Source organism: Ochotona princeps, chromosome 6 (genome assembly GCF_030435755.1).
Source record: "Ochotona princeps isolate mOchPri1 chromosome 6, mOchPri1.hap1, whole genome shotgun sequence".
NCBI lineage: Eukaryota > Metazoa > Chordata > Mammalia > Lagomorpha > Ochotonidae > Ochotona > Ochotona princeps.
Window position 1 is genome coordinate 10565675 of NC_080837.1, and position 17056 is coordinate 10582730.

The following is a 17056-nucleotide window of genomic DNA, read 5'->3' on the forward strand; positions in this document are numbered from 1 at the left end:
AACCCATTCTGGCTCTCATGTGCACCAGTGGATGCAGCAGCCTAGTCCAACCTGGCCCACCCCGAGCCTTCATGTGAATTCGTGCTTGTTGTTTTCCAACCTGGCTTCTCACTCATGCCAGTGGGCTATCGACTGGCCCAGCCGGGCCTGCCCCAGCTCTCATGCTTAGCAGGGAGAGTTGCAGCCTAGCAGGGAAGTTCCCCAAGTTTCCCTACCAGGTCTGTTCCCAGCACCAGATCTCATATGTGCCGTGGGTGCTGTAGCACAGCCTGACAAGGCCAGCTCCCAGTTCTGGCACTCACAGGCAGGTACTGTGGCCTAGCCCAATTGCCCTGAACCCATTCTGGCTTTTACTGGTGTGTGCTACAGCCTAGTCTGGTCTGATCCAACTGACTCTCATGTGAACCATTGGATGCCATGGCCTAGCTTGCCTGTCCCACACATATTCCAGCTCTTGCGAGCACCAGGAGTGCTGGACTCTAGCCCAGTCTGGCCTGTCCCTAGATCTAGCCCCACACATACTGATGGGTGCTGCAACCTTTCCCAGCCTTTCCCAGCCTGCTCTCACACTCACCAGTGTGAGCTACAGCTCAGCAGGAAAGTTCCCAAAGTTCCCCTACCAGGCCTGTTCCTCACGTGTGTCGATGGGTGCTTCAACCCAGCCTAGCATGACCTACCCACAGTCTCAGCTCTCACTAGCAGGTGTGCAGCCTAGCTCAGCTGGGTACAACCCACATCTTGTCCTGGCTCTCACACATGCTAGTAAGTGCTGCAGCCCTTCTTGGCATGGTTGGCCCTCAGTGCTGACTTTTGCATGTGCCAGCAGATGCTGCAGCCTGGCCCAGGCCAGTCTCCTCCAAGCCCTAGCTCATGCAAGTGCCAGGTGAGTTCCATGATCCAGTTTGCCTTGACTCATCAATGCCTACAGCTCTCCACATAAACCAACTGGTTCTGTAGTCCCAGAGAGGTGAGCTCGCAAGTCCCTTACAGAATCTTTTCCCAGATCTGGTTCTCTCACATTCTGATGGATGATACAGCCCACCCTGGTGTGGCTCACTCCCTAATCTGACACTCTCAGGTGGGTGTTGCAGCCTAGCCCAGCCAGGCATGCCCCCAACTCCAACTTTGTGTGCACCAGTGGGTAGCGGGTAATTGAGATCTAGCCCAGCCCAGGTCTCCTGCTTGGGCAGGTGCCTTAGGTTGACTCAGACATACTCTCTGGTTTTTCCCTCCTAACCACTCTGTCTCAGTTTTGTAGCTTACCTGTGAGTGTAGTGGCCCGGCCCATGGAAGACCCCAGAAATCATTCCTCCCCTGTCAAGTATGTCCTCATCTCTTTCCACTCTAATATGTCCCTAGGCCCATTTTCATGCAGTCTACAGCTCCCCTTCCTGGGGGCCAGGGTGGCATGTCCCAGCCCAGCATCCCCATATTCCCACACATATCTTTTAAAAAAATAAATAGGCAACTATTCTGGCGTACTAGTATAATTAACACAAATTTGGTACTAACCAGGCCTAGAATGCCTGCCAGCTACCGACTGCTTTTCCTCAGAAATTTAACACTTGCCTGGGTACAAGGAAACATAGGCAGTTGCCTACAGCTGAGAATAATTTTGTTATAATACATACACATTTTCTATAAAATTTTTAAAAGATTTATTTATTTTATTGGAAAGTCAGATTTACAGAGAGGAGAGACAGATAAATCCACTGGTTCACTCCCCAAGTGGCCACAATGGCCGGAGCTGAGCCAATCCGAAGCCAGGAGCCAGGAGTATCTTCTGGGTCTCCCACATAGGTGCAGAGTCCCAAGGCTTTGGGCTGTCCTCCACTGCTTTCCCAGGTCACAAGCAGGGAGCTGGATAGGAAGTGGAGCAGCTGGGACATGAACCAGCACCCATATGGGATTCTGGAGCATGCCGTTAGGCTACTGCATTTGGCTCTTCATGAATTTTTTGATTACCCCTTTTATGTGTGGATTTCACCTTTTTTTGCACCAAAATACATTTCAGTTTCAGTTCTGTTTTTCACTCACTGAGATACTCTCCTGTTTTAAACACTTAGCCCAGCAATAGAGGTTCAAACATTACTCTAGCAGAGTCCTCTGTTTGCCCAGATGGAAATTACAGGACTAACAAAAGGCCTGAGGTAGGAGTCCCAGCTATGCAAACCGACAGGTGCACCTGGGTACCCAGCGGCACCCCCTGGTGGCCTTATGAACTCCACAAGGCTGTAGGGAAAGGATTCCCAAGGCAAAATCCCCAGCCCCAGATGTTTGTGCCTTGTGCACCATTATCAGAAGATGGCTCGTGGTTCTGTAGACGTTCGTCTTGATGGGGGAATCTCAGAACCAGCAGCTGCAGAGGCTGGGTTTTCCATTGATAAGTTTGTTTGTGTTTTGTTCTTGCTGTGAAAACTGACAGGTGCCGTGTCTGCCATGCCCACCAGGTAGTCAGAGTCAGCGCTGCTTTATGGTTAGCAATGGCTTATTTAAAAAAAAAAAAAAAAAAGATTTATTTATTTTTATTGTAAAGTCACATATATAGAGAGAGGAGGAGATACAGAGAGGAAGATCTCCCCTCCAATGAGTCACTCCCCAAGTGACCACAACGACTAGAGTTGCACCAGTCCAAAACCAGGAGCCTCTTCCAGGTCTCCCACATGGGTGCAGGGTCCCAAGGCCTTGGACCATCCTCCACTGCTTTCCCATGCCGCAAGCAGGGAGCTGGATGGGAAGCGGGGCCGCTAGGATACGAACCAGCGCCCATATGGGATCCCAGTGCATTCAAGGCGAGAACTTTAGCCACTAGGCCACTGTACCAGGCCCAGCAATGGCTTGTTTGTTTGTTTCCATGATTTACATATTTACTTGAAAGTCAGAGCAACAGAGCGAGAAAGGAGGAGAAAGATCTTCCATCTGCTGGTTCATCCCCCAACTGGTTGCAGCAGCTGGGGCTGGGCAAGACTGAAGCCAGGAGCCAGGAACTCCATCTAGGTCTACCATGTGGCTGCCTGGGGCCCAAGCAGTAGAGCATCATTCTCTGCCTTCCGGGTGCATTAGCAGGAAGCTGGATCAGAAGTATGGAGTAGCTGGGCACTCGCATAGGGGATTCAAGTACTGAAAACGGCAGCTTAGTCTGCTCCACAACACCTGCCCCAGTGATACAGATTTTTCTTTTCTGTTTTTAGCGATAAAGAATTGTTCTTAGGATTGTTTATTTGGGCCCTGCATGGAGGCCTAGCAGCTAAAGTCCTCATCTTGGACGCGCTGGATCCCATGTGGGCGTCAGTGCTAATCCTGGCAGCCCCAATTCCCATCCAGCTCCCTGCTTGTGGTCTGGGAAGGCAGTTAAGGACGGCTCAAAGCTTTGGGACCCTGCACCTGAATGGGAGATCTGGAAGAGGCTCCTGGCTTTAGTTTGGCACAACTCCAGCCATTCTGGTCACTTGGGGAGTGAATCATCGGATGGAGGATCTTCCTCTCTCTCTCTCTCCTCCTCTCTCTATATATATTTGACTTTGCAATAAAAATTAATTAAAAATCTTTTTAAAATGATTTATTTATTTATCTGAAAGACATAGGAGACAAGGAGAGTGAAAGATTTTCCATTCATTGGTTCACTCCCCAGATGGCTACAACAGCCAGAGCTGGACTTGGCTTAAAGCCAGGAGCCAGTAATTTCATCTGTGTCTCCAACATGGATAGCAGGGACCCGGGCATAGGGCTGTCTTCTGCTGCTTTCCCAGGGGCAGGATCAGAAGTGGAGCAGTGAGCACTTGAACCAGTGCCCATTTGAGATGCTGTTGCTATGGATAGTGGCTTGGCTTATCTCACTATGCCACAGCATCAGCCATTTTATTTACTAAATTTTTCCTGAATATTTTTGATCTGCGGTTTATTGAATCTGTGACCGTAGAATCCACGAGTACAGAGTGTGTATGTATATGATGGATAGATGGATAGATGTGTGCATATAGCATTTATAGCTATATAATATAAAAGTGGCATGGGAACATTTTATGTGACTTACACATAGGGACATACATACACACAGACACAGAGCTTTAAGCCTTTGGACATTTTTTTTTTTCCTCATCTTGTTCCATAACTTGGCTTGGAGGAGCTCACACCCTTGACCATCTTTGCACACACACAGCGATCTCTGGGAGGAAGGAGCGTCTGCCTTGCAGCTCTCATTTAGATGTGATGAAAGGCTTCTACACCCAGATGAGGCCGGTGCCATGTTAGGCTTACGGATATTTATCTAGATGGTAACTGTGATTCCTTTTGGATTCTGGAGCCAAGTAATCCTGTTCTCATTTTTGTTCCCCCATTATCTTGGTCCCTGGGAAGTTACCGGACTCTACTTACTGTCCTGTGAGTACAGCACAACTATCTTGTGCAGAGCCTGGCCTAGGTGCTGCTATACCCCACACCTCGCCCCCAGACCCTTCAGCAGCCGTGACTGGAGGCTGAGAAGGCGTGGGGTCCATGTGGTGGCATAACAGCTAAAGCCACCACCTGCAGCACCAGTATCCTATTTGGGGGCCTATTCGGGCCCCAACTGTTCTACTTCTGATCCAGCTCCCAGAATTAAAGTAACTGAAGTTCAAACCACCTAATGCACCTGGGAAAGCAGTGGAAGATGGCCCAAGTCCTTGGGTTCCTGCCAGTCACATGGGAGACTAGGGTGAAATGCCTGGCTCCTGGCTTCAGACTGGCCCAGCTCCAGCCATGGCGGCCATTTCTAGAGTGAATCAGAAGATCGAAGATCTCTATCTCTGTTTGTCCCCTCTCATTTATTTGAAAGGAAGCATTACAAGAGATCCTTTAACCACTGGTTCACTCCCCAAGTGGCCACAATGGCTAGGGCAAGGCCAGGCTGAAGTCAAGAACCACCAGGAGCTAGGAGACTGGAACTTCATCAGAGTCTCCCACATGGGTGCAGGGGCCCAAGCCCTTGGGCCATCATCTGCTGCTTTCCTAGATATATCAGCAGGGAGCTGGATCAGAATTAAAGTAACTGAAACTCAAACCAACAAGCCCATATGGAATTTCCCACATCGCAAATAGCTAGCTGCTTAACCCAATGTGTCACGATTACTGTCCTGCATTTTAAAATCATGTAGCTGGGCCTGGTGCAGTAGCCTAATGGCTGAAGTCCTCACCTTGCACGTGCAGGAATCCCATATGGGCACTGGTTCGTATTCCAGCTGCTCTACTTCCTATCCAGCTCACTGTTTGTGACGTGGGAAAGCAGTGGAGGATGGCCCAAAGTCTTGGGACCCTGCACCTGTGTTGAAGACCCAGGAGAAGCTCCTGGGTCCTGGCTTTGGATCAGTTAAGTTCTGGCCCTTGCGGCTACTTGGGGAATGAACCAGTAGATGAAAGATCTCTCTCTCTTTCTCCTTCTCTCTGTAAACCTGACTTTCCAATTAAAAATAATAATAATAATAAGTAAATCTTAAAAAAGAAAAAAACCACATAGCTGTATCTTCTATGGGAGTAATAATTTGGAATATACCTACTGAATGCTTCCCTGTGCCAGACACATTTCTAGACACAGGGTAGCATGAAGAATTGAGAAGAAAGTAGCATAGTCATCATTCTCTACTCCCCGGGAGTATGGAACAAATTCATGCCTGCAGACAGCATAACTAAAGGCTTGGAAAAAACAAGATTCTGAGAGGGAAGAAACCAGGACTTCATATTCTGGGGATTTCCCAGCTTTGGGGGGTGGTGGCTTGCAGCTGGGGCATGACTCACAGTGGCTGTGCTCATAGGCATCATCTGGTACAGGTGCATGTGGGCCACAGGCCTAGCCACTGGGCTGCACTGACTCACCAGCCCCATGCGGGTGGGGCTAACCCAGAGCCAGCAGATGCAGCAGCTGGCAGTACTAAGCCACTTTGTCTCGCTGTCAGAGCCAGACCCACAGTCTCCCTCCTGGCCTCCTCCAGGGCACCATGGTGGAGGAGAGCAGGGCTGTTCTCTGTGTCCTCTCTGTGCCCATGACACAGCACCCATGAAATTGACCATGGATCACAGAGACTGCCCAGTCCTCCACAGAGCTCACCGGAGCCCCTTCCCTGGGCCTGGCCTCCTCTTCCTCCAATCCCCTCCCCCAGCCACACACTACCACTGGGCATAAAAGTGGACTGCTCCTCATTTGCCTGGTCCCGTGGTTGTTGCTCACAAGGCCTTTGTCTTCTTAAGCAAACGACAGGGAGTCGTTCAGCCTCCACACTTCTGGATCCTCCATGGGCTTCTCAGAGCAGATGGTCTTTGATATACAAAATAAAACACAGACATGCACAGTGGAAATAACTTAAATGGAGACAAGATTTATCCCAATGTTTGCTATGTAGTAGTACTATTTCCTTTCTTTAAGATATATATATATATTAACTTCAAAGGCAGATACACAGAGAGAAGAAAAGTCACAAAGAGAGATCTTCCATCTGCTGGTTTACTCTCTAAGTGACCACAGTGGCTGGAGCTGAGCTGAGCTGAGCTGAAGCTGGAAGTCAGGAACTTCCTCTGGGTCTCCCTTGTGGGTGCAGGAGCCCAAGGACTTGGGCCATCCTCTGCTGCCTTCTCAGGCCATGAGCAGGGAGCTGGATGGGAAGTGGGGCAGGAGGGGTACCAACCAGTGCGTATATGGAATGCTGGTGCCACAGACAGAGGATTAGCTTGTTATACCTCTGCATCGGCTCCTGTGTTTTCTTTTCTTCTTTGTCTTCTTTTTTTGTTGTTGTTTTTTTAGAGACAGGATCCTTTTTTTTTTTTTAAAGATTTATTCATTTTATTACAGCCAGATATACACAGAGGAGAGACAGAGAGGAAGATCTTCCGTCCGATGATTCACTCCCCAAGTGAGCCGCAACGGGCCGATGCGCGCCGATCCGAAGCCGGGAACCCGGAACCTCTTCCGGGTCTCCCACGCGGGTGCAGTGTCCCAATGCATTGGACCGTCCTCAACTGCTTTCCCAGGCCACAAGCAGGGAGCTGGATGGGAAGTGGAGCTGCCAGGATTAGAACCGGCGCCCATATGGGATCCCGGGGCATTCAAGGCAAGGACTTTAGCTGCTAGGCCACGCCGCCGGGCCCTCTTCTTTGTTTTTTAATACATTATTTTATTTATTTTGAAAGTCAGAGTTACAGAGTGAGGGGGGGGAGAGAGAGAGAGATATCTTTATCCATTGGTACACTTCCCGAATAGTTGCAATGGCCCAGATTAAAGCAGGCTGAAGCCAGGAGCAAGGCGCTTCCTCCAGGTCTCCCTCATGGATGTAGGGGCCCAAGTGCGTGAGCCATCTTTTGCTGTGTCCTAGGCACAGGAAGCTGAGTTAGAAGCAAAACAGCAGGGTTCAGACCAGCACTCCCATATGAGATGCCTGCATCTGTATTTATTTATTGACATGTGAATTAATAAGAAACAGCACTGGTCCCAATTACTGTAATTCCGAGGCAGTGATTGGCAACACACAGCTGTGGTGTGATGGGAAAATACCCGTGATTCCTGCCAGTGACCGGTGCTTGCAGCACTGAGGGGTGCATTGCCAGTGTTCCATGGCAGGAAGTGCTGGATTTCAGGGAGAGGTTTGAGAAAAAAAACGATGTCATCTCTTTCCTTCCCCATTCTAGAGAATTGCCGTCCTCGCTGACTCAGGCTACAGATCCCTGCTCTGAGTCCCTGGCTGCTTCTGGCTGAAGCCTGCTTCGAGGAGATCTCTCAGCAGGTGCAGGGCTCAGCGGTTGCTCCGGGTACCTCTACCATGTTGGTTGGAAATGACCTGCTGGTCCTGGTGGCACTCCCGGGAGCAGCCCCTCACACGGCATTCCCTGTGTGCCCCCTGGGTGTTGTCCCCTGCAGGCTTTCACCCTGTGCACGTGGGATGGTGGCTGGGAGGTGAGGAATGAGCTGTACAGGTGGAGCAGACAGGTCTGCCTGAGGCCTGACCTCTAAGCATTCCTGCAATGTGTGATGATCAGTGGTGAGGTCGCCATAGTGACAGGGACAGCAACCAACAGGGGCAGATAATTCTGAGTCCTTCTCTTCCTCACCACCATCACCAGGAATAGTGAATCTTACTTGCTTATGTTTTCCCAAACTCTTCTAAAAACCAAACCAACTCCTGTTTAGTCTTCTGGACAGCAGGTTTGTGTATTATTATCTCTATTTCAAGAATAAAAACAGTGAGGCCAGAAGAGCTGGAGTGTTTGATTAATACCGCATAACTAAAAAGCTGAAATTTCGGAGCTGATGCTGTGGCTAACCCTCCACCCCATGGTGCCAACATCCCATATGGGCACTGGTTAATGTTCAGATGCTCCATTTATGATCCAGCTCTCTGCTCATGACCTGGGAAGACAGTGGAGGATAGTCCAAAGTCTTGAGAGGCCGTGCCTGCATGGGAGAAGATCCTGGCTCCTGGTTTTGGATCGGCTCAGCTCTGGCCTTTGTGGCCATTTGGGGAGTGAACCAGCAGATGGAAGACCTCTCTCTCTTTGTCTCTCCTTCTCTCTGTAAATCTGCCTTTCAAATAAAAATAAATAAATATTTTTAAAAACATGGCGTTTGAACCTAAACATATTCTGTTGTACCAGCCTCACTTTTTTTCTAAGATGGGCCTGTGCCACCCAGGTGGGTGAACTGGATTAAGTTCCTGGCTCCTGGCTTCAGCATTTGAAGAGGGAATTGGTGACATGAGTGCTCACTCTCTGTGTCCCTTTCTCTGTCTCTCAAATAAAACATTTTTGAAGATTTTATGTATTTATTTGAAAGGCAGAGTTACATACAGAGAAAGACACACACACAGAGGAAAGATAGAGGGAGAGGTTTTCCACCTGTTGGTTCACTCCAGTGACAGTCACAATAGAGCCAGGAACCAGGTCTTCTTTTGGGTCTCCCACTTGGGCTCAGAGACCTGGATGCTCATGCCATCTTCTGCTGCTCTCCCAGGCACGTTAGCAGGGAGGTGAATTGGAAGTGAGCAGTCAGAATCCAAACTGGTACTTACTTAGCGTAGCAGCAGATGGTGCCTTAACCCACCGTACCACAGTGCCAACTATGACAACACATTTTAAGATTTTTCGCATCAAAATAAATATATTTTAATTCCATTTTCCATGAACTTCATAAAAGCACATTTTACAATAAGAAGGTCCTTTGAAAAGGTTATGACAGAAACAGAGAGAGACAGAGAGAGAAAATTGGATCTTCTACCCTCTGGTTCACTTTTCAAATGCCCCCAACAGCCATATTTGAACCAAGCAAAAAGCAGGAGCCACAAACTCCATCTGGGTCTCCCATGTGGGTAGCAGAGACCCAAGTATTTGAGTCATCGCTTGCTGCCTCCCAGGGTGTGCAGCAGCAGGGAGCTGGATCAGAAGCAGAGGTGGAACTCCATCCCAGGCATTCTGATATGGGATGCGGACATCCCACACGGCAGTGTAACCCACTCTGCCACAATGCCCACCCCTCCATGAACTTTTAGAAGTCCTCTTGTGTGTGTCAGGAGGACACCCTGCTCTTTTGTCCCCTGCCTTTCTTTTCCCCACAGGGTTCAGATTCGCATGACATATACTAGGCATTCAATAAATCTTTTGTGGGCAAGCAATGAATCAGCAGAATCTCTCCACTAAAGCAAAGTAACCTTGCATGAAGGAAGGCCACTCAGAATGCCGATACCCTGTTGGCAAGCAGAGGCGGTGCTGTGGACTCCAGCCAGGGCCAGGCCTCAGCTATGACAAAGACAGGAGACTCCTGGAAGGAGTGGGGGCAGAAGCCAAACCCGGCTTGGCAGCTCATCTGCTGGCCTGCGTACCAGCACCCTGGCAATGTCCCCAGCTACCTAGGGTTGCTGCCCTGAGAGTCTAGGAGGGGACATGAGGGCTCCTGTGTCGCCGGCAGGTGGTTGGCGAGGGCGTGTACCCAGGCAAATGAGCTGGAGCCCACACGTGTGTGGCTCCTGAGCTCTGCTCCCACATCAGGGCTCACCTCACTGGGTATGGAGGGCAATTTGCAACAGCCTAGCCCGTCAATGGAGCCTGAGGGACTGGGGGACAGCCAGGGCCTGGCTGAACTGCAAGAGCTGGCCTTGAAGTGGGTCATGGAAACACAGGCTCCCGTCATCCTGCAGAACGGAGCCTTGCCATTGTGGCTTCTATGGCTTCATCTCCCGCAAGTAAGGCGGTCGGGTCCTGGGTGGTAGATCGAGGCTGTGGTCCACCCCTAACCTGGGCTGAGCTGGCTGCTGCTATCTCTCTGGGCTGGGAAGCGGCCTTGGGAAGCTGCAGCAAAGTGGGTTGGGGGACCCAGACTGCTGGCTTCTGGAGGCAGAAAGCATGGCATTGGTCTCCTCTCTGAGCACAGGTGTGGGGTGTTTGGGCAACTAGGTGTGAGAAGAACAGGAGAGCTGGACAGGAGCAGGATTGGATTATTCAGATCTACTCTGTGCAATCTGATGATTAACGTGGGGACCTTATCTTTTGAAACAGCCTAAATTGGGACACGGAGCGATAAGGTTGGGAGGAAAGTCCCAAAAGGGAGTGATTGTCACAGACGGCAATGAAGGGTACTTGCAGCTTCAGGATCCTGAGCCAGCCTCAGCTGAGTCTTGAAGTTTCCAATTTTACCTGCACAGACCCCAGTCCCAATGCACGTTCTGAAGAATGAGTTCTCCCATAAAAGGGCCTGGAGCCTCGAGCCCTGCAGGGATCCTGGGGTGTGGCCGGGGGTGGAGGGCGGGGCACCAGCGAAGGCCAGCTGTGTCACTGCTCAGACCCCAGCTCATGGCCTGTCATCCTCTGTCCAGGCATACAGCAGGTACTCAAAGACAAAGCTCCCAGATGCTTCCTCTTCTGCCCCAGCGAGCAGGCCACAGGCTACATCTTATCCTACAGGTAAGAAGAGGGCTCAGGCTCTATAACCCAGCCTTGTAAATTAGTTTAGAGTGTCTCCTGCACCTGCTCTCTGCTTCCCCTCCCTGCCTGGTCTGGAACATGCTCAGCAGACCCTCCCTGCACTGTAGCAGTGGTGATTCTGTGCTGAGCAGACTGCAAGCCTGCAGAAGGGTTGGGTGGTGCAGGAGCAAACTCTTCCAGCCATGACCCCTTCGAGCCCAGTGCACCAGAAAAACTTGTCCTTTGCCAGGCTCGTGGTTGAGGTTCGGGATGGCAGGGGGGAAGCATTTCCAGTCTTCACACACATCAAAATCATTAGGTGCAGCAGGATGTCAATTTCCTGTGGTTGGCTGGGGAGGTGGGAGGGGCATTCCAGGACAGCCTTGGCCACCTGAGGTAGGCTGTGCATGGCCGAGGTGCTGGGGGTGACCTACGTGGGCCAGGGGCCCCTCAGGAGGAAGGACTGGCAGAGCTGTAGTCAGGGCTGGGGATGAGATGCGGGGACCAGGGGCTGCAGGAGGGAGGGCAGTGGGAGGAAGAGGAGGGCACTACTAGGTGGCCAGGAGGCTGTCCTGAGTGCAGGTTGGGATGCAGAAGACAGAGGAAAGGAAATGGTTCCCTTCAGATTCTGACACCCATTTGTCCCCTACTTGGGCTTCCCCAGTACAAACCTTGACCTTGCATGAGTTACTTGGCCTCTCTGCACCTCTGCTTCCCTGCCTGTAAAGCAAGAGAATTATAGCACCTGCCTGATAAGATCACTCAGTGTCCGATGCTCCAGTTAATAGCACATGATGGGCCAGCCTTGTGTTGCAGTGGGTCGAGCCACTACTTGGAATGCCCATTTCAGAGTGCAGGTTCAAGTCCCGGCTGCTCTCTGTTTTCTAATCAGCTTCCTGCTAATGCACGTAGGAGACAGCAGAATACAACTATAGTGCTTGGGCTCCTCCTACCCACATGGAAGACCAGGATGGAGTCCTAGGGTTCCTGGCTTAAGCCTAGCCTAGCCCTGGTTATTGCAAGCACTTGGGGAGAGAACCAGTGGAGGGAGGATCTCTATTTTTCTGTCTGTCTCACTCTTAGTTACTCTACTTTTCTAGTAGATGAAAGCAAACATTTAAAAGTACATGGCATGATGCATGAGTCATGACAACGGCTAAATAAATCGTAGTCATCATCAGAGCAATGATTTCTACCCTATATACCAGGCACAATGGACAGACTTCAAGAAGCACTAATTCAGCAGTCTCCAGGTAACCCCTTCAGCCTCATGTTGCTTTCTGTTTCTCCAAAGGACATCTTAGCTGGAGGGATCACTTGTAAAAGAGATAGAAGTGGTCAAAGATAAATGGAAAAGAACAGAGCATCCATCAGTCCTCCAAGTCTGTTTGTCCACGGACAACAGGGACACCCCTGCAGTTTGGGGGCAGGGCGCAAGTGGGGCAAGGCCCTTCCGTCCAGTGGTTGGTGCATGAGTAACTGGATTTCCCAATAGAACACAGCTAACCACTGACTCACCCCACAGAATTCTAGATTCATCCTAGATCTCATGGGGGAAACAAAGATTATTTTAAAGAGTGAGTTGTTTATTTATTTATTTATTGGAAAGGCAGAGTGACAGAGAGAGAGAGAGAGAGAGAGAGGTCTTCCATTTGTTGGCTTATTCCCCAAATGGCCATAACAGCCAGAGCTGGCCCAGGCTGACATCAGGAGCCAAGAGCCTCTTCTGGATCTTCTATGCAGATGCAGGGGCCCAAGCACTTGGGCCACCTTTCACTGCTTTCCCAGGACATTAGCACGGCATTGGATCAGAAGCGGAGCAACTGGGACTACAACTGGCACCCAAAGGGATGCTGGTGTTGCAGTGGGGGGAGGGGATGGCATTTAGGCCCACTAGGCCACAGTGCTGGCCCCTGGAAAGTTCTTGACTCTGACCTTAATGACAGAGTGGCCAGGTGAGGACTTGTGAAGCGGCACATGAGGTCATGCACAGGACTGGGTCTTTACTTCCTGGAGACGCAGATGGAATCTGGGCTTGTGACTGTGGCCCAGCCCTGCCCTGGCTGTTGTAGGGAGAGATCTGGCTACCTTTTAAACAAAATAAATATCTTTCCCTAAAACAGGAAATGAAGTAGGGGCATGATGGAGGTGGGACTAAGATCCTTCGTTTCAGCAGGGTGGGGACCAGGGGAATCCAAGCTGTAAAAGGCTGGGATCTGATCCTTATTTCAATCTGCTGACTTGTTCATTACAATTTTTTTTCAATACTGCATTCTTCATACTTGCACCTCTGAGTTTGTAGGTATCCTTTTAGAGTTCACACGCAAGGTGTGTGTTGCACCTGCTTGAGTGCTAGTCCCTGCTCCATGCACCTGAGCAGGCTTCATCTGGGCAGAACTCGCTCTGGTGCCAAGTGGGGTGGGGCTGCCCCAGGTCTGGCAGGGCTGTTGTAGGTGCAGAGCTCCCACCACATCTCATAGCTCAGACCACTAAATAAAGGCACTTGTTGCAGGGGCAGTGACCAATCCCAGCATTTCATCATCAACCAACTCCACAACCGGCGCTACCTTGTTTCAGCGGACAACTGCAGCCACAGTACCCTGGCCGAGCTCGGGTGCCACTACCAGCAGGTGCAGCTTGAGCCCTTTGGGGAGACTCTAGCTGCTGCCTGCCCTCGGGTAGGCAACCCCCTCTTCCCCATGGGAGGGAGGAAGGGCACAGTGCACCTGTAGTATCCATCATCCAGGCACTTCCCTCCTTGTGCTTTCCCAACCTCTTGCACCTGAGGGCACTCATTGTGGTGTTATGGGCCCTTTCTGATAAGGAGGGACTGTTGTCTCTGTCTTACCTGGGGCCAGAGCCTTATGTGTGTATGTGTGGGGGGTGCCTAGCAGGTGTTTGGAGGCCAGAAGGGGACAAATGACCAGTGCTTGCTGCGTGTTCCCCCACATTCCGCCCCCCGCCAAGCAGAGGACAATGATTTATACGATGCCATTGCCCTGGGCCTCCAGCAGACCCATTTGGGCCTGGAAACTGCACCTGCCACGGTGGCCTCCACCATGGTCCCAAACAAGGCTGCCAGCCCCCGTCCCTCTCCAGGGCCCCAAGCCTCCTTTACTTTCTCAAAGAGGAGCCTGGAAAGGAGTCCCTGGATCTTCTCCAAGGAGGAAAGCAAAGAGGTGAGATGGGGAGCCTGGGCTACCGGGGAGGTGGGTGCTCGGTGGGTACTTCTACAAGATACATTAATGCAGAGACCACCAGGAGAGACAGGGCAATGTGTCGCCCATTCCCCTGGATCAGAATCTGAGCTCCCACGAGTTGCTCTTATTCATGGCCAGATGCCCGACACACCTAGGACCTAGGACACAGCTGCATTCACATGATAGTGGATACATGGGTGCAGAGTGGACTTGGGGTGGGCCATCCTGGAGGTGGCAGAGCAGTGAGTGGGTGGTCTCAGGGGACTCACGCTGGAGCTGGGAGGAGAAGCAAGGCAAAGGTGAGCTTGGGAGGGAGGCAGAGGCCTTGAATGCCAAGGTCAAGGCTATACTCAGAGTGTGAGAGCAGCCAGGGTGTAATTTCCCATACGCATCAGGCAAACAAAGGCTGAGATAGGGGCTAGCTTGTCTGAGTTCAGTTACCTGACACACCACACCCTCCATCCCTTTCTCCCCAGGACCCCACCACGATGCCCTCTGTCCCTGAGAAGGGGACCTCCCTCCTGGCTTGGATCCTGGGAGGTCCCAGTGACATCACCTACACGGGCCTAAAGAAGAAAGAGCAGGGGCCCGGCGGCGTGGCTTAGCGGCTAAAGTCCTCGCCTTGAGAGCCCCGGGATCCCATATGGGCGCCGGTTCTAGTCCTGGCAGCTCCACTTCCCATCCAGCTCCCTGCTTGTGGCCTGGGAAAGCAGTCGAGGACGGCCCAAAGCGTTGGGACCCTGCACCCGCATGGGAGACCCGGAAGAGGTTCCTGGTTCCCGGCTTCGGATCGGCGCGTACCGGCCCATTGCGGCTCACTTGGGGAGTGAATTATCGGATGGAAGATCTTCCCCTCTGTCTCTCCTCTTCTCTGTATATCTGACTTTGTAATAAAAAATAAAATCTTTAAAAAAAAAAAAAAAAAAGAAGAAAGAGCAGGTGCAGCCAGGGTCAGCCACAGAGGCACCCCACAGACAGGGGCCCCTGCCAACTGGCAGCCAGCTCTGCTCCCCAGGCAGGAAGCTCCCAAGGAGATGCCCCAACATGGACCAACATTTGTCTGATGGCTCTGGGGTGACCTTGGATCAGGGCCCTGTGGTGGCGGCATCTCCCACTTACTGGCAGCGGTTCCTCCTCCCATTCCCCGGTTCCAAGGCTCCACCTTGTGCAAGAACTGCCCTGTAGAGACCTACAAGTTCACCTTGGTAAGGCTGAGACTCCCGAAGGTGGCCAAGGGCACACCCAGCCCAGAGGGTGAACAGATGCTAGCCTACTGGATGGTGTCCACCAGGCCTCCACATCCTACAGCTGATCTCACATGCAGCAAGCGGATGGGGTCCAAGAACTGTGGCTATGAGATGATCCCAAGGGTCACTCCAGAGCCTGGCAACACCTACAAGCAAATCCCAACTCCCAAGAGCAGGGAGACCAGATGGAGCAAGAAGGTGAGCTGCCGGGCCCGGCGGCGTGGCCTAGCGGCTAAAAGTCCTCGCCTTGAAAGCCCTGGGATCCCATATGGGCACCGGTTCTAATCCCGGCAGCTCCACTTCCCATCCAGTTCCCTGCTTGTGGCCTGGGAAAGCAGTCGAGGGCGGCCCAATGCATTGGGACCCTGCACCCGCGTGGGAGACCCGGAAGAGGTTCCAGGTTCCCGGCATCGGATTGGCACGCACCAGCCCGTTGCGGCTCACTTGGGGAGTGAATCATCGGACGGAAGATCTTCCTCTCTGTCTCTCCTCCTCTCTGTATATCCGGCTTTCCAATAACAATAAAATCTTTAAAAAAAAAAAATAAGGTGAGCTGGCAACGGGGCGAGGTGTGTGCAGCTGCCCTCTCTTAGGCAGCACCCCGCAGGAGTGGGGCCTGGGCCATGAGGCACGACCCTAGGGGATGCGCGAGAAGCAGCTGCTGGCTTAGGGGTGGAGAAGGGGCATGGCCACTCCCTGACCTTGGGGTTTGGAATAGCGAGACCTCACGTGTCACTGCCCCTGAGGTTCAAATGGACAGCAGATGCCTCCTCAGCATCTACCCGACCCTCCCATCAAACCAGGCATCTGGTATGCTGCCATGGCAACCCGACACCAGGCCTTCCTCTCCCCACCTGTGGGATGGGCTGATGCTCTGAGAGGGCTGGAGGAAGCTGCTCACGGGACCACAGGGCCACCTACAGGGCAGCAGGTGAACACTGCTGCAAGTTCCTGATCAGACCTGGGAGTGGAAACAAGGAGGGAGAGTGGACATGCTTAGGGGTGAGGAAAGCAGAAGGGCCCTTTGGACTCTCAGCACACTCTGCCTGTCCCTGGGGACGACGGTGCTGGGCAGTCCCTTCCCTTCCCTGTGGGCTCACACTGAGCACCTCGAAAGCCACATTCCATGACTGCTCAGCCCTGCCGGCTGCCCTGTCACCCTGGACACAACCCTTAGCCCATGTCATGGGGGCATTGAAGCACCACCACTTCCAGTTGAGCTACAGAACTCTGAAGGTTGGAGAGACATTCCTGAGAAATAAGAGGAAGGGCTCAGCCTTTATTTCCTGTGTCTTGTTGGCCAAAGGAGGGCAAATCCTCACCCAAACCCACAGAGCTGAAGGCGGCTCACTTGGGCACCTGGGAGGTCTGCGGGAACAGCAACCCGCACTGCTCTCTGAGCCAGGGTCGTGGCCTCTGGGTCCACGGCTCCCCAGGCCCAGCAGCACACCCTCCCTCCTGTAGCCTCACAAGCTCTGAAGGTTCTTCTTGGCCGATAAGAAGCACAAATGCTGAGCAGTGCCCACAGCTCACCTGCAGGATGTCCCTGCCGCCTCATCCACTAAGGAACCAGCTCAGACACACAAATCAAGACTTGAAGCTGAAGGGCGCCTCCCTGCATCCTGTGTCCTGCTTTCCCTGTGTCTCCCACACAAAGGAAAACACCAAAGCTGGACAGAGAGTGGGGCCTGGCCAGAG

At 52.0% G+C, this 17056-nt stretch overlaps 1 protein-coding gene across 1 annotated transcript; it reads left to right on the forward strand.

The window, feature by feature from the left end:
- Positions 1–9994: 9994 nt before the first annotated feature.
- On the forward strand, positions 9995–14716 carry SH2D7 (SH2 domain containing 7). The gene is given in 6 exon segments (XM_058665273.1): positions 9995–10169; positions 10171–10206; positions 10835–10911; positions 13424–13593; positions 13882–14120; positions 14588–14716. Coding segments are annotated over 6 exon segments (804 nt in total). The 5' UTR covers positions 9995–10016.
- Positions 14717–17056: the final 2340 nt, after the last annotated feature.